Source organism: Sus scrofa, chromosome 11, assembly GCF_000003025.6.
Source record: "Sus scrofa isolate TJ Tabasco breed Duroc chromosome 11, Sscrofa11.1, whole genome shotgun sequence".
In the NCBI taxonomy this organism is placed as follows: Eukaryota; Metazoa; Chordata; class Mammalia; order Artiodactyla; family Suidae; genus Sus; species Sus scrofa.
In genome coordinates, this window is record NC_010453.5 from 3,886,978 (window position 1) to 3,912,528 (window position 25,551).

The 25,551-nt window shown below is 43.7% G+C and overlaps 1 protein-coding gene across 1 annotated transcript in view; it reads right to left on the reverse strand.

Annotated features, from left to right (window-relative positions):
* LOC100625134 (phospholipid-transporting ATPase IB) overlaps nucleotides 1–25,551 on the reverse strand; it is a 161,506-nt gene that overhangs the window by 47,895 nt on the left and 88,060 nt on the right. The window contains exons 25-28 of the mRNA XM_021065491.1: nucleotides 18,308–18,372; nucleotides 14,167–14,339; nucleotides 10,132–10,315; nucleotides 7,091–7,201 (exon numbers count right to left, since the gene is read on the reverse strand). Coding sequence (XP_020921150.1) covers nucleotides 7,091–7,201; nucleotides 10,132–10,315; nucleotides 14,167–14,339; nucleotides 18,308–18,372 — 533 coding nt within the window. The remainder of the gene's footprint in view (nucleotides 1–7,090; nucleotides 7,202–10,131; nucleotides 10,316–14,166; nucleotides 14,340–18,307; nucleotides 18,373–25,551) is intronic.

The window sequence follows — 25,551 nt, forward strand, 5'->3', positions numbered from 1 at the left end:
TAATGTAACCCACATATCAACAAGCTAAGAATAAAATTCACGTTTATAGCATCAAACAGAAAAGGCATCTGACAGAATCCAATGGCCATTCACGATGGAAACCCTCAGGATTCCAGGAACAGAGGGAAGGTCCCCCACTTGCTGGGGGGCGTCCACAAACCCCACAGCTAACCTCCTACCAAGTGAGGAGAAACGAGACGCTCTTCCGCCAAGACTAGGGACAAATGAGGACATGCCCTCTCACTCGTCCTGCAGCCTAGGACGGGAAGTTCTCGTCAGTGCAAAAAGTCAAGAGAAAGAAAGAAAGCTCCTACGGATAACTAGGGAAGAAACGAGGCAGTTTCTTTTCATAGATGCCCTGACTGTTTACAGAGAAAATCTCAATGAATAAAAGACAAAACAAATGGACTAAACTGACTTCTTATGACTAAGAAGTGAGCTCCAGTAGGTTAAGGGATCCAGAACGCTACGCAAACGTCGATCACATTCCTATGTGCCAGCAACGGACGAGTGGACACCGAAGGTAAAACCACCATGCCACTTACTTGCTCCAAAGAAAATGAAATACTCAGATATAATCTAACAAAGCAAGCACAGTATCTGAAACAGAAAACTATAAAAATGCTAATGAAAGAAAAATAAAAGACAAGTAAACGAAGAGGCATCCTGTGTGCAGGGACTGGAAGCCTCAATACAGAGAAGACAACAATGCTCCTCAAGCCATAGGCTTAATGCAATTCCTACGAAAACCTCGCAAGGCTTTCAGAGACAGCGATAGGCTTTTTCTAAACTGATAAGAGCAGATACAACTCTTGATCTTAATTAGCCAAAAGGCCAAGAAGTGGTAAGATAGATGGGCTCATTTTAAAAGGAACATGAAAAGGCAAAGGGCCTAGAATAAACGACAGTTAAGGAGTTCCCGTCGTGGCACAGCAGAAACAAATCCGACTACGAACCAAGAGGTTGCAGGTTCCCGTGAGCTGTGGTGCAGGTTGCAGACGTGGCTCGGATCTAGCGTTGATGTGGCTGTGGTGTAGGCTGGTGGCTACAGCTTCCATTAAGACCCCTAGCCTGGGAACCTCTATATGCCGCAGGTACGGCCCTAAAAAGACAAAAGACAAAAGACAAAAAAAAAAAAAAAAAAAAAGACAGTTAAAAAATTAAGTGGGAAAAATCACCCTACCTGATATATGTGCTACAGAATTTAAGACAGTGGGGTATTAGCAGAGGAGCAGACATGGATCAACAGGTCAGATTACAGAACCTAGAAAAGAGCTATAAAAATACACCCAACTGATTTTACTTTATTTCTAGTTTGGGTAAGAAATATGTAAGATAAAATTCACCAGGCTAACCACCTGAAAGTGGACATTTCAGTCGTGTTTATTCACACTGTCGCACAGTCAAGCTCCAGAGCTTTTTCATTACGCAAAACGCAAAACGGAACCTACAGGCACTGAACAAAACCCCACGCCCCCCCGTCCTCGACCCCGGCAACCCCCGTTCTACTTGGACTCTACAGATTTGACTACATTAGATATTTCGTAAGAGTAGAATCACACTGTCTTTGTCCTTTTGTGAGTGGCTTTTTTCACCTGCTACAGTGCCCTCAAAGGTCATGCATGTGACAGCAGGAATCAGAATTTCCTTCCTTTTAAAGGCTGAATAAGACTCCACTGTATGCAGGTACCACGATTTGTTTATCCTTCGTCCCTCTCGGACACGTGGGATGCCTCGACCTCTGGGCTGTTGGGAACAATGCTGCTGTGAATAGGTGTTAAGTGTCTCTTCAAGGTCCTGCTTTCGGTTCTTTCGGCTGCAGACTCAGAGGTGGGATTGCTGGATCCCAGGATCACTGTTTGACCTTAGGAGGAATTCTTTCTGTTTTCCACAACAGCTACACCATTGTGCACTGTCACCCACAGTGCAGGGAGTTCTGACTTCTCCACAGCCTCACCAACCTTTGTTATTTTCTGTTTGGGTGGTTTTTTATTTTCGTTGTAACCATCCTAATGAATCTGAGGTGGTATCTAATTGTGGTTTTGACTTACATTTCTCTAATGATTAGTGGTGTTCAACATTTTTATACGCCTGTTGGCCATATATCGTATATCATCTTTGGAGAAATGTCTATTTAAGCTCTTTGCCCATTTTAAAATCAGGCTATCTGTGTTTTTTTGTTATTGAGTTGTAGAAGTTCTTCATACATTCTGGATATTAGCTCCTTATCAGAAATATAATTTGCAAATATTTTCTCCTGTTCTGTAGGTTTTTTACTCTGTTGATTGTGTCCTTAGGTGCTCAGATGTGTAAATTCCTTTTAATGTACTGCTGAATTCAAGTTGCTAGTATTTCATTGAGGATTTTTTGCATCAATATTCATCAGGGATATGGGTCAGCAGTTTTCTTTTCTCTTTCTTTATTTTTTTGGTTGTGCCCACAGCATGCCAAAGTTCCTTGGTCAGGGATCGAACCCAAGCCACAGCAGTAACAATGCCAGATCCTTAACCCACTGTGATACCAGGGAACTCCAGTAGTTTTATTTTCTTGTAGTGCCTTTGACTTTGGTTTTAGAGCAATGCTGGTCTCATAAAATGACTTTGGGAGTATTCCTTTCTCTTCAATTTTCTGGATGAGTGTGAAGAGAACTGGTGTAAATTCTTTATTTATTTATTTATTTATTTATTTTGTCGTTTTGCCTTTTCTAGGGCCACTCCTGTGACATATGGAGGTTCCCAGGCTAGGGGTCAAATCAGAGCTGTAGACACCGGCCTACACCACAGCCACAGCCACATGGGATCCAAGCCGTGTCCGCAACCTACACCACAGCTCACGGCAACACCGGATCCTCAACTCACTGAGCAAGGTCAAGGATTGAACCTACAACCTCATGGTTCCTAGTCTGATTCATTAACCACTGTGCCACGACGGGAACTCCCCCAAATTCTTCAAATTTTAAGTAGGATTTACCAGTGAAGCCATCTAGGCTTGAGCTTTTCTTTGTTGGGAATTTTCATGTTTGTTGTTTGTTGGGAAGTTTTTGTCTACTGATCCAATGTATTAATTGTTATAGGTCTGTTTGCATTTTCCATTTCTTTATTATTTACCCAACTTATTTTTGACAAAGGTTATAAAAGAAACCTTGGGAGAAGAATAGCCTTTCATCAAATGGTAATGAAATAACTAAACGTCCATGGGCAAAATAATTATAAACAATATAAACCTGCCACTGCACATAAAAACTAACTGAAAATGGATCATGAAATTAAGTGTAAAATATAAGACATTTAGAAAAACGCATACAGGAAAATCTTTGGACTCTAGAGCTAAGCAGAGTTTTTTTGACATGGCACCAAAAGGATGAACTATAAAAGGAAAAACCTATAAACTGGGTGACATTAAAAGTGAAAACTTTTGCTCTCTGAGAGACTCCATGAAAATACAATATGACAAGATACAGACTGGTAGAAACTGTTGGCAAAATTCATTTCTGACAAAGCACTAATATCTAGAATATGTGAAGAAGTCTGAAAATTTGACAGTGAAAGAAGCTAACGATCATTAAAAAAAACAAAAGAGGGGAGTTCCTGTCGTGGCTCAGTGGTTAACGAATCTGACTAGGAACCACATGGTTGCGGGTTCAATCCCTGGCCTCACTCAATGGGTTAAGGATCCAGCATTGCCGTGACCTGTGGTGTAGGTTGTAGACGCAGCTTGGATCCCATATGCCACAGGAACTGAGGCCGTACACCACAGCCAAAAAATGTTTTTTAATTTTTGGAGTTCCCTTCGTGGCTCAGTGGTTAACAAACCCAACTAGCATCCATGCTGCTGCAGGTTTGATTCCGGACCTCGCTCAGTGGGTTAAGGATCCTTCGTTGCTATGAGCTATGGTGTAGGTTGCAGGTGAGGCTTGGATCCCGCATTGCTGTGGCTGTGGTATGGGCTAGCAGCTGTAGCTCCAATTCAACCCCTCACCTGGGAACTTGCATATGCCTCAGGTGCAGCCCTAAAAAGAAAAAAAATTGTTTTTAATTTTTAAAAAAGAAAATGACAAAAGATATGAGGAGACATTTCACTGAAGAAGAGATGCAAAGAGCAAATACATGCATGAAAAGATGTTCAATGTCATTAGCCACTAGCAAAACGCAATTTAAAACCACAGTGAGATCTTACTATATATACATCTATCACAATGGCTAAAATAATGAATAGTAGTAACGAACTGCTGACAAAGATCTAGAAAAGCAGAGTAACAGATACTTTGCCAGTGGGAATTAGAAATAGTGCAGTCACTCTGGCAAACGGTTTGGCAATCTCCTTAACGACTGTATGACCCAGCAGTTATACTCTTGGATCCTTATCCTAAATAAGGGAAGACTTGTGTTACCACATACGCCTGTACACAGGTTCCTAGCAACTTTACTCATAACAGCTCCAAACTAGAACCAACATAAATGTCCTTCAACAGGTGGACGATAAACAAGTTATGGCCACCCATGCTGCGGAATACTACACAGCAACAAAAAGGAGAAACGACTGTTCATGCAACATCTTGAATGGATCTGAACAGAATTAAACTGATTCTAAAAAAAACCCAGTCTCAAAAAGTTACATACTCTATGATTGCACTTTTATGACAATTCTTGAAAGAACACGGTTACAGGAAAAGAGAAGCGACTGTCACTGCCAGGGGTTAGGGATGGGTGTGGATGTAGAGGGGGAGCAGGAGGGAGAGCCCATGGTGATGGGGCAGGTTTACACCCTTCTGTGGAACAGGCCTATGTCTTGATCTCTGTGATGGTTCTGTGGGGTCTACATAAGGATAAAAGTGCATAGAGAGTCTCTCTCTCTCGCTCTCTCTCTCACACACACACACACACACACGTGCGTGTAAAGCTGCTGAAATCTGAGGAAGCTCTGCGTGTGCACCAATATCAAGTTGTGGGTTTGGTAGTGTCCTTAGTTTCACAGAAGGTGTTTGGTTTGGGGGAAACTGGGTGAAGGGTTCGGTTCACAAGATCTCCTTTAAATATTTTTTTGTAACTTCCTATGAATCTGTCATTATTTCGAAATAAAATGTTTAAAAATATATCTCCACAACCCAATTTAACACTTGCACAGGTATTTTTTAAGGCAGGGTAGTAGGTAGAAGAGTCGCTCCCATATCTTGGCTGTGGTAACTAATGTGCCCACCAACGAAGGAATAGACAGATAAAGAAGGTACGGCATATACACACGACAGAGTATTGCTCAGCCATAAAAAAGGCATGAAATTCCACCATGCAACAACATGGATGGACCTAGAAAGGATTATGTTGAGTGAAATGTGTCAGAGAAAGACAAATACTCTGTGATCTCTTGTATGTGGGATCCAAAAAATAAAACGAATGTATCTAACAAATCAGAAACAGACTCACAGGTCTAGAGGACAGACCAGTGGTTACCAGTGGGGAGGCACGGTAGTGGTTCGGGATTAAGAGACGCAAACTAGGATGTATTTAACAAATAAGCATTTACCACCTGAAACTAACACTGTCAATCAACTATACTTCAATTAAAACTAAGAAATAGGAGTTCCTGCTGTGGCTCCATGGTAATGAACCTGACTAGTATCCATGAGGACGAGGATTCAATCCCTGGCCTCGCTCAGTGTGTTAAGGATCTGGTGTTACAGTGAGCTGTTGGGTAGGTCGCAGACCTGGCTCTGATCCTGCGTTGCTGGGGCTGGGGTGTAGGCCGGCGGCTGTAGCTCTGATTCAACCCCTAGCCTGGGAACGCCCATATGCCACAAGTGTGGCCCTAAAAAGCAAAAAAAAAAAAACAAAAACCCAAGACATAAACAATTTTTAAATAGATAAATAAGTAGCAAAGATATACTGTACAATACAGGGAAATATAGCCATTACTTTATAATTTTAAATGTAGTATAATCTGTAAAAATACTGAATAATTATGTTGTATACCTGAAACTAATACAATTCTATAAATGAGCCATACTTTAATTTTTAAAAAGAAGATTCATTCCCATATCCCCATAAGCCTTATACACGACACACTAGAGAAAACAAGCTTTTTCAGAAGCAATAAAGGCATGACAGACCTGCAGATTCCATGGAAAATGCAGTTACGGGCCTCTTCTTTGGTCCCCGCTCAGGCAAAGAGAGGCACTGTCAGCGTGGCTGTGAAGACGGAAGCCAGCGGGGGGGCGGGGGGCCGCTGCCCTGGTGGAGCCGCAGCCCAGCCACCCAAACAGCAGGAGGAGAGCAGGGACCGAGTTATTTCATTTTATTCTCTTGATGTGGAAACAATGCTAGAGAAAAGTTTTCTTTCTCCATTCGCTTTAACCACCCAGGCTAAATACAGCCCAGAGGAAGTTCCGTCACGGCAGAGCGGAAACGAATCCAACTAGGGACCATGAGGGTGCGGGTTCGATCCCTGGCCTTGCTCAGGGGGTTGAGGATCTGGCGTTGCCGTGAGCTGTGGTGTAGGTTGCAGACGCGGCTCGGTGCCTTTAACCACCAGAAGAGCTGGAGAGGGCAGAGACGCCCTCTGGTTCCAAAAAGGATATATATATATATATCTTTTTTTTACCACAGATTAGGTCAGTAAGTCATTATGATGTCATAACATATTTTGCTTAACGCAACATTTTTACTAAATAGATTTTACCTGAGCAAAAACGTAAAGTAGGATTAGGTGACAGTGCTTTAAGTGCAAAAAATATGGGGGAAAAGGAGTTTCTGCCATGGTGCTGTGGCGAAGAGCCCGACTAGGAACCATGAGGTTGTGGGTTTGATCCCTGGCCTCGCTCAGTGGGTTAAGCATCCACGTTTTCTGAGCTGTGGTGCAGGCCAGCAGACGTGGCTCGGATCCCGCGTTGCTGTGGCTGGGGTGTAGGCTGGCAGCTGTAGCTCTGATTCGACCCCTAGCCTGGGAACCTCCATATTTCACAGGTGCGGCCCTAGAAAGACCAAAAAAAAAAAAAAAATATATATATATATATATATATATATGAGGGAAAAGCCCCCTAAACTCCCAAGCCGTACGTCACAGAGAAGACCTAAGGCCTCAGGGAGGGTCTCCTCACCTCAATGATGTAGAGCACGACGTTCTTGTAGAAACAGTACAACACGCACTTGGTCACCCGAAAATAACTCCAAGCGCCGTGAACCAGCAGGAGCTTCTCCAAGTGGCTGAACTAAGAGACGGAAATAACAGTCAAGGAACTTACCGCTTGTGACAAAAGCCACGAGATGACATTTCCCCGCGTTTCATGCCCCCGAGGCTCCCCCTGTGGAGGAAACAAGCAGGGTGAAACCCATCCCCGGACCACCTGGCACCGCTGTTTACAGCAAAGGAATGTTTTCAAGTTTTGTAAAATGAACTCCTCCTATCATTAAAAAAAAAAAATTAAACATCGCTTTCTCGCCCAGCCAAGGCTGCCTGAATTTTCACTTGTCACACATAAGGCTGTGCCTTTAATCCCCCAGGATCGTAATCATGAGAAGCGCTCAGAAGTGTTTACTGAAAGGAACATCACGCTGGAAACCAGAACCTCAGCCACTGTTTTTCTGCCTGATCAGGGGCACGTAACGAAGTCTTACAGGAATCAGTTCCCCATTTCCTGTAGCAAAAACACAAAAAGAACGACTGAAATTGAAAAGGAGGTAACCTGTGATTTCTCCAGCTCTCCTACGCTGCCCTGCCCTCCTCTGTTTTCCTTTTCCATAGCACTTAGCACTTTCCAACAAAAGACTTCACTGCTTACATAATTACTGTTTATTTCTTTCTTTTTTTTTTTTTCCATCTTTTTAGGGCCACATCCACGGCATATGGAGGTTCCCAGGCTAGGGGTTGAATCGGAGCTGTAGCCACTGGCCTACGCCAGAGCCACAGCAACACGGGATCGAGCCGTGTCTGCAACCTGCACCACAGCTCAGGGCAGCGCCAGATCCTTAACCCACTGAGCGAGGCCAGGGATCAAACCAGCAACCTCATGGTTCCTGGTGATTCGTTTCCACTGCGCCACTCCGGGAACTCCCAATTACTGTGTACTTCTGTCTCCCAGAACGGAAGCTCTGTTAGAGCAGGGCTCACTGTTTATCTCCTTCACGGATGAGGCCCAAACACCCAGAAACAGGCCTAAGGTGTGGGAGGCACTCAGGAAACATTTCTTGAATGAACTAATGTTCGGGAGAGTTATTCCCCGAAACAAGGCAACTTGGTAATTTAGTGACTGTGAAAATGAAGCAGTGACTTCAACGTGGCATAAGCTGATACATACGGGGAGAAAACAGCCTTTCAAAAAAGACTGCTTAAGAGTTCAGAGCATGACGTCAGGATGGGGGGGCAGAGTCATAAAATGCACAGCTCCGCTGAAAGAAGTGAATTCAAGAAGGACGGCTTGTTTTTACCTAGAACTTGATATGGAACGAGCCTGTACAGACAACATTTCTACAGCCTCAGTTTCTAGCTTTGCACTGATTTATCTGCAGGGAGGGAAAAAAAAAAAAAAAAAGACGTTCTAAGTCAAAGTTGTATTTCTTGGGATGGTTTCAGACTCTTAAGAAGCTGAGGGAGGAAGAAGCCAATGATGTTTATTAGGCTGAGAAGAAAAGGATCTCGGCCCAAGCCGGGTGTTCCACGGCTCCTCTCTGCGGAGGGAGCCGTGTGTGAGAAGAGGCGGCAGAGGAAAAGGCTGGCCCCTCGGGTACAGCCCCCCTGAGGGCGGGAGAGTGTCCCCCGCGGCCCTGGGGACAAGACACATTCTGGGGGAGAATAAGGGCCCCACTGCGGCGGAAGCCCCCCTCCCCGCCAGCTCGAGTCTAGGCTGCTCTCGGGGCAAGAGCAAGACGGAAAGAGTCGATGCGTCTCAAAGCGCTATCATTCAACACAAAGGGGCCGACGCCCGAATCAGATCAGCCTCCCGCACGAGTGCCTGGCTCGGTGTGGACACTCAGGGTGGAAGGGAGGAGAGCGAGCCTGGAGCCTGCACGGCCTGCCGATCACAGCTGCCGCCTGGAAAAGCGGGCCGCGAACAAGGGCACGGAGGCGCAGGCTGGGCTTCTGCTGCCGAGGCCCACGGCCGGCCGGGGGCTGGCCCATCACCCTGCCTGCCTCTCTCCTTCCTTCAGACCTTAGCTTGGAAGAGTCTGCCGATTCTCCACCGCTTTACGAAGTGGTTTAAAAAGAGAAGGCTGGATTCACCCTCCCTGGGCGTGCTTCAGGTGATGGCACACTGCATTCCTGCCCGCGGTGGGTCTGTGGTGGTGGACAGGCCAGGGCGTGTGCCACACGGAATCACCGAGCCCGCAGGAAGCGCGAAGAACCCGGCGGCCTCTGGCAGTGAAGGGAAGGAAACGGGAGTTTGGAGCGGCCACTTCCGAAGCTACAGGCAGGGGCCCTGCGGGTGGTCTGCAGAGTTTCCTTACCCGAGACCCCTGTACACAGGAGCCCCGGGTTTCCCACCTATAAAGCCACAACACTTAATCCTGAGTAAGAAGAAGACTCTAGAACTGATCGGATTCAGACACTGGGGCCACAGGCTTTCTGTCTATGCGGCAGAACCCGAACAATCCATGTTGTGGCCTCTCTAGTTTGAGGCACCCACTTACCTGCGGACAGACAACTAAACCCCCGGCCTCCCAGAGAACAGCCACCTGAGAGCAGCCCCTCGGGGACTGCCTAGCCAGAGGCCGGGTTATTCCCAGGGGTCCTCAGTCCGGCAGGAGTAAGAGAGGTACTGAGCATGGCTCAAACGTGATAAAGTGGTACATCTGTGAAAAGCCAACATTAAACTACCGATGAAGGGGCTGTTCCACAGTATCGCCGTTGTTCATGAAACTGTTCTTCAAAGGGAAATATTAAAATGCAGAGCCGGGCATTCTTGTGGCATAGCCAAGGACGGGCATACAAACACACAGGAGGGCTACATCCCAGGGCCACGCACTCCTCTTAGATGCCCTCCCCCACACGGGACAGCCACCGCGGGAGACGGCTTGGCAGTCTCCTCTGAAGCAGAACACACTTCTGCCATACCATCCAGTGACTACACAGCTGGGTATTCGCCCAAAGGAACTAAAAACTCTGTCCACACAAAAAACCTGCACGCAGGTCTCCACAGCAGACCTGGGCGATGGCGTAGTCCGAGTTGTTGGTGGCCTGCATGCCCTCGTTCCCGCTGATCCCCACGCCCACGTGGGCCGTCTGGATCATGCCCACATCGTTGGCCCCGTCCCCGATGGCCAGGGTGATGGCCCTTACGTGGCTCTTAACCAAGTCCACTATCTCAGCCTTCTGGAGGGGAGATAATCTGGAAGAAAAAACAAAAACAAAACAGAAGCAACCACTTTTTAGTGCTTTGCTTTGGTTCATTTTACAGCAGTCATCTCCAGGCAGCCACATTTAAAGGGCAGTTATTGGTAAATTTCTCAATTCGTGAACTAAGCTTTTCACAGAAGTAAGAAAGCTCCCACCGATCTGCACCAAAAACAAAAAGAAAAGCAAAACAAAAACATAAAAACAAAAGAACAGAGTTTAAAGCAACAACAAGAAGCAGTTCCCACTGTGGCTCAGCAGGTGAAGGACCCAACATACTCTCGACAGGACTCACGTTCAATCCCAAGCCTCATTCCACAGGTTAAGGATCTGGTGTCGGCAAAAGTTACAGCAAAGTTCACAGAGGTGGCTCGGAACCAGTGCTGCCCAGGGCTATGCTGCAGGCCGGCAGCTGCAGCTCTGATTCCACCCCTCACCCAGGGGCTTCCATATGCCGCAGGTGCAGCCATAAAAAGAGGAAAACAAAAACAGAAAAACACAGAGCAGCTTCTTTAACGCCCACGATACTGGCAGCCCCACTGCCCCGGAGATAAACTCTTCCTTTGCCACCTTCCCCTCCGCTCCCCGGCGTGCAGCACCAGCACGGGGCTGCGGTATCAACTTAGGTGCCTACGTACAGGAGGGGAAGACGGGATCGGCCGCTGCTTCTGAAGCCAAGTGAAGGCGTTTAACCAAAGCATGGAATATACAGCAGCCTTTGAAAACCAAGCTGCTTGAAAAATACAAGGAGACACAAACACAAAAAGGCTCAGTCAGGAGCACCAAGGTTGTGCGGAGGCAACAGCAGCAGAGAAAAGCCGAGTGACTTCAAGCGGCAGACGTGTCTCTCCCTTTCGTGTCCAGTGCAAGTGAGGACACATCACTGGTGGGTTTTTCTTTTTTTTTTTTTTTTTTTTTTTGAGACAAGCTGTGAGAGCAAACCTAATACTCCTGACGAATTTCAGGATAACAGACCCTGCCCTACCCATAAAATATTTAGGGACACGCCAACGAAAGAAAGAAAACCTTTATCTCTTCATGTCTCACTTATTCATCCTCTTAGCAAATGAGACACACACTTCTATCAAAAGGTTTTATTTTCTAGTAAGCAAATGACCTCACTATCATTCTTTTCCCACAAAAGAGCTCCTAAAAATGACTTAAGTTTAATCTTTCAACCTTCAGGTGAGAGTATTAAAAACTGAGTTGAGAAAAAGGATTCCTTGATTAGGACACGCTCCAAATTTTAAGGCAGAAGCTGGAGAAAATTTATGCTTCATAATGAAGAGAATATAAAGAAGTAAACTCACATATTGTAGGTATAGTATGAAAAGTTTCCAGGAGTTCCCGTTGTGGCTCAGTGGTTAATGAATCTGACAAGCATCCATGAGGACGCAGGTTCGATCCCTGGCCTCGCTCAGTGGGTTAAGGATCCAGCATTGCCATGAGCTGTGGCTTGGATCTGGCTGGCATTGCTGTGGCTGTGGTGCAGTCCAGCAGCTACAGCTCCAATTCCACCCCTAGCCAGGGAACCTTCATATGCCATGGGTGCCGCCCTAAATAAAAAAGCAAAAAAAAAACAAAAAAAAAAAGAGAGAGAGAGAAAGTTTCCAAAGTAGAAGATGTTAGAAGCCATTTGTGAGTCTAGGTTCTGTGAAGAGATAGCGGTTCTTTTACCAGATCCCTGCAATGATGACAACTTCACCACTGAGTCTGATGACCACTTTCATATGAGACTGTGGTATTTGCGGGCGGGCACTTAAGACTGGCGACACAGGGAAGGCAAGGCACTAGGTCGCATAACCTGGATAACTGAGCACTAAGGTCACAGCTGTGCTGGCTGGTGAGTGCCCCCTGCCCCCTGCAGAAGCTGGAAAGGGAGGAGGGTAAGGTCAGGCTGGTCACCGCCTGGCCCTCCCTGCAATGCCCCCTGCAGCTCACCTGTCCAGCACAGTGCCCTGCTCCTCCCCTGGGGGCAGCCCACGCTGCAGGGCTCTCCTTCCAGGTTCCGGGACCACCCCCTCCTCAGATCCCTATAGACGTCACGGGTACGGCGGCCCTTTCACTGTTACCAGCAGTAAACAACCCCTTTGTTTCGTGTCTCGTTTTAGGCTCCTGACAGCAAAAGCATTTAAGTTCAGAGCCAGTGAGAGATGAGGTCCTATGTGCTGAGATTTCCGGGAGAGAGCGTTTGCAAATCTTCCTACGGATGCACTCCTACGAGGATGTGAGGCTCAGACCTGCCACCCCCAACCATCTGCCCAAAGGGGAGCCCACCTGGGGACAAAGCCTGCACCGCGAGAATCACAGAGGAGACACTGTCTGAGCCCCACATCAAACCATGAGTGAAGCCAGATCTAGGACAAAGCACCAAGAGCTCACAGCAAGCTGCCTGCTGGAGAAACCGTCCCTAGTGCAAAACCAGGCCCTCCCTCTGCCTCTCCGCTATATCCCGCCCTGCCTGACCCTCCAGGGCCCCCCAGCAGGAGGAGAGAGTTTGAGCAGAGAAAAAGGGGGACATCCTTAAACTGTGGTTCTGATGCAAAATGGAAACTGGTTAACTGAATCTGAATAGTTAAACAAGTCCGGTGACTTGATTACTGATGAGTTTGCTTGCTTCTCTGGAAGTCAGTTCTACTCAGAGCCCTCAGCTCTGTGAGCTCATCAATGCCCTTCTCGCCTAAGCCGGGTGTGAGTCCAGCTGCCATCATCTCTGTCAGTTCTAACTCATAAAAGACTAGGTCACAACGAATCCTGAAGGCCAAACTACAGACCTCTCAAGCGAGAAGCGTGAAGAACAGACATTGCTGAGTGTTTTTGTAGATGCAGAACAAATGTGAACACAGCGAGACCCTTAGAGGAAACACGTGAAGCATGGAGTGGATCTCAGGGAGGGAGGAGTGCGCCTGAAACAATAGTTAGAAGTTCAGGGCACAATATGTCTTAACAACTGGTCCATTTATATCTTTGAGTGGCAAAGAACAACTATTCTGTGCATAGTTTCGTTATTTTCTCAGTTCCAGCTGTCTTGACTGTAGATGATCTGCTTTATTTTATTTTATTTTATTTATTTTTTAGGGCTACACCTGCAGCATACAGGCCTGGGGTCCAATGGGAACTGCAGCTGCCAGCCTACACCACAGCCACAGCAACACCAGATCCTTAACCCACTGAGCAAGGCCAAGGCTCAAATTTGCATCCTCATGGATACTAGTTGGGTTCTTAACCCACTGAGCCACAACAGGAACTCCAGATTTGCTGCTGCTGCTGCTTCTTTTCTTTTTTCTTTCTTTTTTCTTTTTTGGCCACTCTGCTGCATGTGGAGTTCCCAGGCCAGAGATCAGATCTGAGGCACAGTTGCAACCTAAGCCACAGCAGCAGCAACGTCGGATCCTTAAGCCACGGTCTGAATCTGTGTCCCAGCACTCCCAAGATGCCGCTGATCCTGTGGCTCCACAGCGGAACACCTGGATTTGCTTTTTAAAATAATGTTTTCACTTGCACTCCCCCTCATAACTTCATTTTCCTCCAGGTGTCAGGGAATTTGTTCAAATGTGCCCCTCCCTGTGAAGAAACTGAGGGCCTTTGTTCCAACCAAAAGACTTCTTTCGTTTGGCCAATACATTGATAAACAGAGTACCGCTGAAAAATTATAAACTGCTTTTGAGTAAATCTTAAGCCTGACCATTAGAATTAAATTCAGAACTTTCATTTCAGTTTCAGCATATACTTTCCCAGTAAGGAACTTTGTCTCTACAAAACCTTCTATTTTCAAATTTATGGGGTTTTTTACATAAACAATATTAAGTAGAGCAGGAAATAAAACAGCAGTGACTGTATTCTTACCTACAACATAACACTGCCCTGCACGAGAGGGCCAGATTAAGGAAGCTCTTCTTAACTTCAAAGTGGAGGGCATGCTTCAATGTTTTGCCATCAATGATTAGGGCCAGGTCATTTTCTTTACCTAACAAGGCCCCAAGATCTTGGCAGTTCTGATCAATCATTTGCTGTGTTGCCTGAAACAAAGGGGGGGGGAATCACTTTATTTCTATCATTTTAAATATAAATGAAGAGACCTTTTGAGTCAAAACGGTAGGCTAAGGCATATGTTTCCCTCTTTCTTCCCTTTGAAAATCTCACAGGAATGAAATTTAAGGAGTTCCCATTGTGGTTCAGTGGGTTAAGAACCTAACTAGTATCCATGAGGATGCAGGTTCAATCCCTAGCCTTGCTCAGTGGGTTAAGGATCTGGCGTCACCACAAGCAGCAGTGTTAGTCACAGATATGGCTGGGATCTGGTGTGGCTGTGGCTGTGGCTGTGGTGTAGGCCAGCACCTGCCGCTTCTATTCAATCCCTAGCCCAGGAACTTCTATATGCCACAGGTGTGGCCCTAAAAAGAAAAAAAAAAAAAAGACATGAAATTTAAAAGTAAATAAATAACATGAATACATGCTTGGCATCATTGGCCACCAAGTAAATGCCAGTCAGAAGCACTTCATGCCCACCAACGTGACGAGAATCAACAACTGAGATAATTACAGGTGTTGATCAGGATGTGCAGACTCTCAGCTGCACACTGGTGGTGAGGACGTAAAGCCGTGCAGCCCTTCTGGAACACAATCTGGCAACTGCTCACACAGCTAAGCACAGAGCTGCTGGATGACCCAGCAATTCCACTCATTCCACATACAGTCAAGGGAAACGAGAACACATGTCTGCACAAAAACTTGGACAATCACAATTGCCTAGAAGCAGAAACAAGCTGATGAATGGATAGATAAAATACAGTCTGCCCAAACAATGAAATATTCTTTAGTCATAAAAAGGCACAACATGGATGAACGGTGAAAATGTACTGGTAAGTAAAAAGAGCCGGTCCCAAAAGGCTGCGTGAGATATGACCTGACCTACATGCAAAGACCACGACAGGCGAACCCACAGAACTAGAAGGTCGATTAGTGTTGCGGAGGGGCCGAGGCAGGTGGATGAGGGAGGCGGCGGCTAAGGCCACAGCGTCTTTTAGAAGATGATGAAAATGTTCTAAGATTGATTCTGGCGATGCTTGCATGTATCTGTAGATACATTAAAATGTATTGAATTAGGTACTTTAAACAAATGAATTTTATGCTACATGAATTATATCTCAATCAAGCTGCCTTGAAAAGGAATATGAGGAGGAGTGAATTCTTCGTCGGAAGGGTGCTAACAGCAGATGAGGAATTTCAGAGAATTTTTGGAAAAATTTACAAGATGGGGACAGACTAAAGGGGTGAACATCTATAACGCTGGGTCTCAGTTTAGGCAGGATAAACGAGTTCTAGAGATTTGTGTGCAACACCGTGACTATACTTAACCACGCTGCATCGTGCACGGAAACATTTGCAAAGAGGGCAAATCCTGAGTGTCCTTCCTACAAGAAAAGGAGGCAGCACAAAGAGACACTCGGAGGTGATAGACACGAGCTACCTCGACTGTGGTGATGGTTTCATGTGTTTATGCCTGTGTCAAACCCTCCAAACCGCATACATTAAATATGTGCATTTCCTTGTAAGATGTTTTAAATTTAAGATTACATACACATATAATATATATGCGACACCAAGAACTACAATAAGACCTTTCATACTGTTCGCTCCTCTAAAAAGCTTGACTACTGTCCATTGTACAAACTTAAATTATTTACAATCAAGGTGAAAAGGGGGAGGGAGTGGGACGGACGGGAAGTTTGGGGCTAGTAGATGCACGCTATTCCATTTAGAATGGAGAAGCAATGAGGTCCTACTGTACAGCACAGGGACCTACATCCAGTCTCTTGGGCTAGACTACGATGGAAGATAGTGTGAGAAAAAGAATGTGAGTGTGTGTGTGTGTGTGTGTGTGTGTGTGTGTGTATACACGACTGGGTCACTTTTCTGTACAGCAGAAATTGACAGAACATTGTAAATCAACTATACTTTAAAAATTTTTTAATAAATACATAAATTGAAGGTCAAAAGTTAGCCTATGGCACTCGGATTTCAGCAATGATATGTAAAGAACTTGAATTTGCCACTGCCGTTCTTACAGAACAAAACCTGGACACACTGAGAGTCAATTCTGTTTGGACCCATCTGGGTACTGCAGTTACAGGACAAGTGCCACCCCAAAATCTGGAGAGACATATGAAGACAGAGAATTGCAGCTGAGCTCTGTTTATCTGGAGCAGAAGCTGGAACTATAAACTAGTAGGAACACTTACCTGGTAATTCTGAAGAATTGTTGGAGACTGTGGACCAGCGTGAAAAACAGAAACTCTTTGGGTTGCAATCTTAGTGGATGGCCCTGACACTTTTGTGGGTTTACCTCTAGGAACCTCACCAGGTTCTCATGGTAAAAAGTAAAAAAAAAAAAAACAAAAAAAAAAAACTCCCCTCATGGCTCAGCAGGAGGAGGGGGAGAGTAACCATTGAGAAATATGCCCAGACCATGTACCATTATAAAAGCCTGGTCTCTGAGGTTAAAGAGTATACAAGCCTTATCTATCTAGAGGGAAGGGCATTTACCCAATTCTAGCCCCCTCCAGCCTCCCTGGCTCACCTAAGGGGAGAAAGAAAGCACTAAGAAACACTAATGAAGACACAGGGGCACGGTTTCACTTAAAGACCGAGATTTAATCGTAAGATCATAGAACACTCCCTCTCCAACCTAACTTACCACCACACCAATATGGCCGTGAAAACTCTGTAAAAAACACACTGTAACAGAAATAGTGAATGACTTTTATGGATTAAAAGTAGACTGCACACAGCTGAGGAAAGAATTAATGAGCTTAAAGCTATTTAACAGAAACTGCCCAACTGAAATTCGAAGAGAAAAAAAAAAAAAAAAAAAAAAAAACCTCAGAATAGAATATCTGAGAACTGTGGGACAATTTAAAAGGTTTAACACACCAGTAATTGGAATGCCAAAATGAGGAGAGAGAACAGAACAGAAAGACAAGTTTGAGTACTAATCAATAGTACACAATTAATAGCAGACACAAAAGCAAAAACCCAGGAAGCTCAGGAAACACCAATCAGGATAAATACCAAAAATCTACACCTAGGCATATCATGTTCAAACTGCATAAAACCAAAGACAAAGAGGAAATCTTGCAAGAATCCAGAGCAGGGGGTTGGTAAGGGGACCACCTTACCTGTAGAGAAATAAAGACAAGAAATAGCACACTTCTCATCTGAAACCTTACACTTAAGAAGAGAGCGACATATTTAAAGTACTGAAAGCAGAAGAAAACCAATCTAGAATTTTATATCCAATGAAATTATCTTCTACAGTGAAAGAGAAATAAAGACTTTCTCAGACAGACAAAAGCAGAAAATTCATCACCAGCAGACCTGCCTGTAAGAAATAATTTTTAAAGTTTTTCATAGAGAAGAAGAATGATGTCAGAAACTCAGATCTACATTTAAAAAAAAAAAAAAGGACATGTTGGAAAAAGCATAGGTGAAACCTATTTAAAATTCTTTAAAAATGAGTCTAAGAAAATTACACAGTAAAAAAAAGTAATTGAAAATAAATACTAGCCATTTAACTTTTAAGGGCAAAGATATTCAATATTGGATTCTAAATTCGTTTCATTCTTGCAGTTTAAATGCCATCTATCTTCTCAAACTGTTAATAAAGACTGCTATATAGACAGATTTTTTTCCCCCTCTTTTTTCCATTTTAAAAACGAAGGATCTGAATGCGGAATTTGGTCTGACACCAGCGGGGAGATAAAGGACTAGCCTCAAACAGAGGGAAGAATAAGTGGGAACCAGAGGTGCCATAGAACAGAAAACCAGAATTTTCAGATTCTTCAGAAAGAATCATGGGGGATACCCAGACTTTCCAATGGACTAAAGTAGAAGTTGAAATCTTACGTAGATTTTAAGGCGCTGGGTAACCCTCAAGTAACAAGTTGGTTACAATCATATTAAATAATAATTTTTAAAAATCACTTACCTCTAATGAATTTGCATTCAACTGAATATGAAGCATGTGACCTGATAACAGTTTACAGGAATACGCTACAAAGACAGAAATAAAGATGTCACATATTGGAAGGCGCAGTGCCTTCCATAAGCTCATTTTTAAAAAAAATCTATTTGTATGCTTCCTTTATCATACTTTCTGCCTCATGACAATTTCAAAGCCCCATAACTCATCACAAAAATGGAACAAGAGGTTGTAAAAGAAAAAGGAATTTTAAAAAAATAGTTCATTTAAATCTTAAAAGGCAACTTAAACAGAAATGGTTGGAAAGGTGCAAATAACTGATATTGGTACTTTTCAATGTTGGTAGATTTTTATTTTATTATCTTTTATAACATGAGCTTCAGTTGATACTTTATAATAATTCTGAGTCTTTAAGGAAAGCCAAGTTCTGCTGTATCAAATCACTGCATCGGCAGTATTTTTTGGAGTTCCCACTGTGGAACAGTGGTTAATGAATCTGACTAGGAACCATGAGGTTGTAGGTTTGATCCCTGGCCTCGCTCAATGGGTTAAGGATCCGGTGTTGCCGTGAGCTGTGGTGTAGGTCCCAGATGTGGCTCAGATTCCGTGTTGCTGTGGCTCTGGCGTAGGCCGGCAGCTGCAGCTCCAATTTGACTTCTAGCCTGGGAACCTCCATATGCCGAGGGAGTGGCCCTAGAAAAGGAAAAAAACAAAAACAAAAAACAAATAAACAAAACAAAACAAAAAAAAACAGTATTTTTTTTCTTTTGGCTGCACCCATGGCATGCCAAAGTTCCCAGGCCAGGGATCAAACCTGTGCTAGGGAAGCAGTGTCAGATCCTTAACCCATCAGGAAACTTCTACATCAAAAATATTATACCTTGGAGTTCCCGTCGTGGCTCAGTGGTTAATGAATTCAACTAGTATCCATGAGGGTGTGGGTTCAATCCCTGGCCTCACTCAGTGGGTTAAGGATCCGGTGTTGCCATGAGCTGTGGTGTAGGTCACAGACGCAGCTCGGCTCTGGCATTGCTGTGGCTCTGGGGTAGGCTGGCGGCTACAGCTCCGATTAGACCCCTAGCCTGGGAATCTCCACATGCCGCGAGTGCGGCCCTAAAAAGACAGGGAAAAAAAAAGAAGTATTATACCTAGAATACAAATATCATTTAAAATACGACTTAAAGAAATAAATGTGGGCAATTCTAATACATCTCAAGAAGCATTTTCCAATTTGAAAATTTTAAGTCATTCTCACTTTTAAAATTAGACTGAGAAATAAATATATACATATGTAAATATATATACATAGGCGTAGCCTAAGGGGCCCAGTTTCAATCTGTGTCTAGAAGAATGATACCATCTTTGAGACAGATGAGCCCTCAGCAACAAGTTTGAGTCTTCCTAAAAGCAGTCATTCTAAAGCTTTGTGAAACTGAGGAAACATCCACTAATAAACAGACGGTTCGATGGCAGGTCACTTTCTTTGCCTCCCAAAGGATCAAAAGGGGCATGATTTCAAAGCCATCAGTTAAATGGAAGGAACTGAGCCAGCTGCGGAAAATAATGGGAAGCAGTGATTCGAAATGAAGAGGAGAGCCCTGCACAGGTTGAGTCTACCAGGACGGTATTTTTCTTCCATCTCACAGCTTCGGGTTTTGTCTCTGAGCATGAATGGGCTTCCTGAAGACATGGTGTGCGCATTGAACTCAGTAGCTGCGCCCTGGTCCACACACACTCCCTCTGTCCAGACAACCATCCTAAACTTTCCCCTCTCCCCACAAATCTTCAGTATATCCGCTCCAGCCTCCCTCTCAGCAAAATGAAAATGTGGTCCCCTTGTTTAAAAAAAAAAAAAAAAAAAAAAAAAGGGCAGGAAGAATCCCATCACAGACACTAAAATATGAAGTTTTCTTTAAAAGTATTTTACACTTATAAAACATAACAGGTATAATAGTGAATAATAACCTAAACTTACAAATTGCAAGAAATTATCTTTTTGGTGCCATAATTTTATATGATGCAAAAATACTTGGCTAATGTAAAATCTTGATTGGTCATAAGATTATTCTGCCTTAGTTTTCTGAAATTCATTTATTAGATCATCAAAATTTACATTTTTTTCAAACAATATAATTGAAAGCAATGTTAGTTGCACTTGACAAATGCAAGATTGTAAGGAATTTTTAATTTTGAGCAGAATCTTTCCACTGATGTAACCATTACTGGAGCTATTAAGAGTGTTTCATAGGCTATAAGACCTCTGTGATATAGTTCAGATAAATAATTTTGAACATTAAATTTTTGTACATCTATAACTGATGATTATGAAACAAATTTTCTAAAATGAAATGATTTCACTCTTCAGGCAAATAGATTTTAGGTAAGTTGGAATTTAAATGTAAATTTGTACACTATCATTTTAATGTTTCCTTTGAAATTTCCTGAAACTCATGGGTGTCACACAAAGTAGCAAAAGTAGCTTCATGATTTGTACATGATTCAAAACGCCTATTTATGTACGTATGTATTGTGTCTGTTCAAGTATAAGGATAAAGTTATTTTAAAATGGTCTTTATTAATGATTGCTTTATCTCATGTTTCCTAGGTAAACAGTGTTTTCCATAGAATATGATTTATCTTTAACTTAAAATTCTGTTTCAGAGCCTGTGGATATTTGCTTTGCAAAAAATAAATCAGAGATTCTAAACTTTTCAAAGAATTCTACTAACTTCCTGACATATTTTATTTTAACATCCATGTGTCCACCTACATTGTGTAATAAGTCAGTGATGAATTCAACTGCCTGGATGCTGGCAGCTTCTGTCCCAGTGCTTAGGTTGGAAAGTTAATATTTGTGCAGGGGCTCAGGGACAGAAACCGGACACAGACTCTCAAGCCAGCCTCCCACCACAGGTCCTGGTGCTGCCCCCCAAGGACCCTTCCTCCCTCCCAAAGCCACGCTGCCTCTGCTGGTTGTAGCTAAACAAAGACTAAAAAGTCTCTATGTATTATCATGAAAATGCAAATCAAATCAGTATGCAAGTTCTGAGTGCTTGTCGTACTAAGCATTATATTGCGTGCAAAGGAAGATTTACCACAGTGTGATAAGCCTCTTAAAAGCTAAGGAAACTAACACAAAAGACAACAAACTATATACATTTTTATTGGTAAACCAAATATAACAGTATATGTGCTACTGAGGTCAAGAGGCAGCAGATCCATATCAAATTATGTTATCAGAAAACTCTCAGAAGGTAAGAGAACTAGAAGCTGGTCTTAGAAAATACGCAACAGCAGCAAAAAGCAGTCCTTATTTTCAACTGTGGCTGTGGACCATAAAAACGGTCCTGACATACTGCTTCCTGACAGTACGCCTCCTGCCAAATCCTTAGGCAATTTTTTTTGGAACTAGTGTCAAGATTATCTACGGTCTTTTAACTGTACCACGTTGGCCAACAATAGCTCCTGGAGAGACGATGGTGATTTAAACTGCAACAACATCCAGAAAGGCAGAAGCTGACACTGACAAAGTCCTCACTGTGCCCGACACACCATCTTAGAATGAGCTTCACAGACCCCCTCTCCTGTCCTCATCACAACCACCTGAGGCATCATGATTATCTCTGTTTCATTCATGAGAAAACGAGGGTTAGAAACGCCCACAAAGGCACCAGCTCATAAATATAGAGGCAGACGATTCAGGCTCTAACCCTGGCTCGTCAACCGCCATGCACTGCCCTTCTCTCCAGAGATGTAAAGACGTCAGCTCTCAGACACAGCTCTCTTGATGGTTCTTCTCTTTGAATCATGCTCCAGCCATTCAAACCCATGAAGGTAACAGGAAAGCTCTCTAACCCAAGGCTATTGCTTTTCTGAGAAAAAGCAAGAGCGCACAAAGCCTCCAAGAAAAATTGTCAGCATAGTCTTCTGTTTATGCCTCACAAAGTTCACTGATTCTGTTTTTCAGCTGGCCTCCTCTGCTGGAGTAGCCTTTAAGGGAAGACAATCTGGACCCGGTCCTAGGAGAGGGTCAGGGGATGATGGCGAGCTGCACTCAGCCAACAGACATGATTTGCTTTGCCCTTGCAATATTTTATGTATTAAACAACAATTATAAATCAGAATACTTCATATCAAAACACAGAATTCCTGATTATCTTTTTAAAACTAAAAACCTGTGCCAATGGTGGATTCTCATTTCCAAAAGGCATGGATGCACTGGCTGCCCCTTCAGGGTCCCCTCTCCAACATGCACGTGTCACCCTTTCCCTACACATACACGGTTGCTCTATCCCCATGACGTGTGTGTTTTGCCCTTTGTTCTAGTCTTGCCTGGTTCTTCCCAATGTTTTCAAGTGCAGCTGTAAGAATTTGTGTCCTTTCTTCTTTAAAGTCCACCACAGTTACTAAACACTTGTTTGAAATGGAGACAATATAGAAATTACCTAACCCAATTCAGTTATTTTTTTTTTCTTTTTAGGGTCATGCCTGCAGCACATGGAAGTTTCTAGGCTAAGGGTTGAATCGGAGCCGCAGCTGCCAGCCTACACCACAGCCATAGCAATGCCAGATCCAGGTCAACTCTGCAACCTACACCACAGCTTGTGGCAATGCTGGATCCTTAAACCACTGAGCAAGGCCAGGGAGTGAACCTGCACCCTAATGGATATTAGTCAGGTTTTTAACCCACTGGGCCACAACAAGAACTCTTCCAATCCAGTTATTCTGAGCAAAGGGTCCTTCAAGTGAATTGTAGACTTCTGGTAACAAAAATAAATCTCATTCAATAAGGATAAAAGTTCTGCTATTAGGAATAACTGCTATGTCTCATCTAGGCTGGGTTTCAGTCCTGAGCTAAAAAGGCATTTGAAGGCCCAGGTGAAACAAACAGTCTCAGGTAGTGGGCCTGGCAAAGATGTAATTTAGGAAGGTGATGGGAAAGTAATCATGCTTTTTTACGGTGCTGTATTAGCTGAGCCTCTTCACAAGACAATAACTAAATTACTGTGGCCCTTGAGTTTGTGGTTATCAAGAAATCCAGCCAATGACATTAAAGAAGAAATGTGGAAGAGCTAAAAAAAGGAGCAGATAGGCCTGATAGGTTTCCAAATGCTCGTCAGATGGATAAACGAGTGCCTCTGTCACGGCTGGATTCCTTTCGAGAGTCTTTGATCATTATGTTAATATCTAACTTTCATGGAGGACTTGCTAAGGGCTTTGCACCAAACTAAGCTCTTCACAGGGACCACCTCAAAGTAGCCTCTCTTAAAAATGCTACGAGGTAAAAACTATTACTATCTCCATCTTATGGACAAGAAAATCGATGTCAGAAATAACCAACCCTTCACCAACTCTGTTTTCTTCCAGCGACCACCCTACGTCGCTGGTCCCCTTCACAGAAAAAGGTTTTGAAAGAGCCGCCTACACTCTCTGCATCCACATCATTGAGGGCTGACAGATCAACCTAACAAATGCATCCCACGTTTACAGCTTGGCTCTTGAAAAACGCTGAGGTTAGGGTGCTAACCCTGACAGTAAAAAACCCACGTATAACTTTACAATTAGCCCTCCCTATCTGTGGTTCTGCATCTGCAGATTCCAACAATCCTGTGGTAGAGTAGTATGTACCCCTGAAAAAAATCTGAGTGTCTAAGTGGACCCATGCAGTTCCAATCAGCTGGAGGCCCTCCCCCACATTCCCCACCACACCCTAACACATGTCACCGCCATCCCTTGTTTAGACTTCTAAAAGCCTTTCTGGGTGATGGCCTGGCTTCCGTTCAATCTGTTTCCCCACAAGAGCCAACAGAATGTTTTTTAAACATAAATTAGATCATATCACGCTCCTGCTCGAAACCCTACACATTTCTCACCGTGGCCTGACAAGCCCTCCTCTCTTTTCTCAGCTTTGCCACACTTACTCCAATCCCGCTGGCCTTTCCACTGTTCCTCAAACATGCCAAGCATGTTCCCACAGCAGGGTCCTTGTGCTCGCCCTCCCCTTTGCCTGGAACTTTCCCAAAGCTTGCCCCCTCTTTCCATTTGGATCTCTACCTCAACTGTCACCTCCTTAACACATTTTCTAATTACCCCTCCACCTATGGCTATGACCTGCTTTTATTTTTTATTTTATTTTATTTTATTTTTTTGTCTTTTTGCTATTTCTTGGGCCGCTCCCTCGGCATATGGAGGTTCCCAGGCTAGGGGTCCAATTGGAGCTGTAGTCTCCGGCCTACGCCAGAGCCACAGCAACGCGGGATCCGAGCCTTGTCTGCAACCTACACCACAGCTCACAGCAACGCCGGATCGTTAACCCACTGAGCAAGGGCAGGGACCGAACCTGCAACCTCATGGTTCCGAGTCGGATTCGTTAACCACTGCGCCACGACGGGAACTCCATGACCTGCTTTTATTATTGTCTTAGCACTTGTTGCAATCATATTACAACAGAGTGACTTGCTTCTTAATTTTCTGTCTTGTCTACTTGGATGTAAGTTCCAGGAGGAAAGAGAATTTATTACTCAATTTTCATTCCCAGATCCTACCATTTTCTGGCGCATAGTAAGTGTTTAGTATTTATTAAATGAATAGAGTAATAAATAAATCAGTAGCGTCATCATTTAAAGGTTTATCTGGCGAGTCATTTTATCTTATGTGTTAATCTAACCAGAGCTGGCTACCGTGATGACCATGGAAAAGACAGTAATTTCAATTCCCTCGCACCAACAAGATCTACGTATCCACAGCTAAGAGTTGATATTTCACCTGCTTTTCTGCCCAACTCAACTCTAACATACAATCGAACAGTTAAATTAAAAAAAAAAAAAAACTATAAAGGCAAAGAAGTGGCATCAAAGCTAGGTTAAAAAAAAAAAACAAAAAAACATTAACTGAATATTCTCACTCATGATGAGAACATTTACGAATAAACATACACAATTCAAAGAGAGGTATATACATCACTGGGGGGAAATGCCTTAAGACAACTAACTCCAAGTAGCAAAGAAAAGGAACAAGAAAATACTATTACTCGTGTGGGCATTCTGCAGTTTATATTTCAAGAATGTGAAGGAGAGAGAACAGTTTGCTTGGCTTAGCCTGTTCAAATTCTCTGCCATACGATGGCAAGATTTCATTGTACGACATTTTCCCCAAAGACATATAAAACGATTACTTGTAGGAAGCTCAGCCATACATTTTTAATTGTAGGATATATTTAGGATACATGTACAACCAGATTTAAAAAAAAA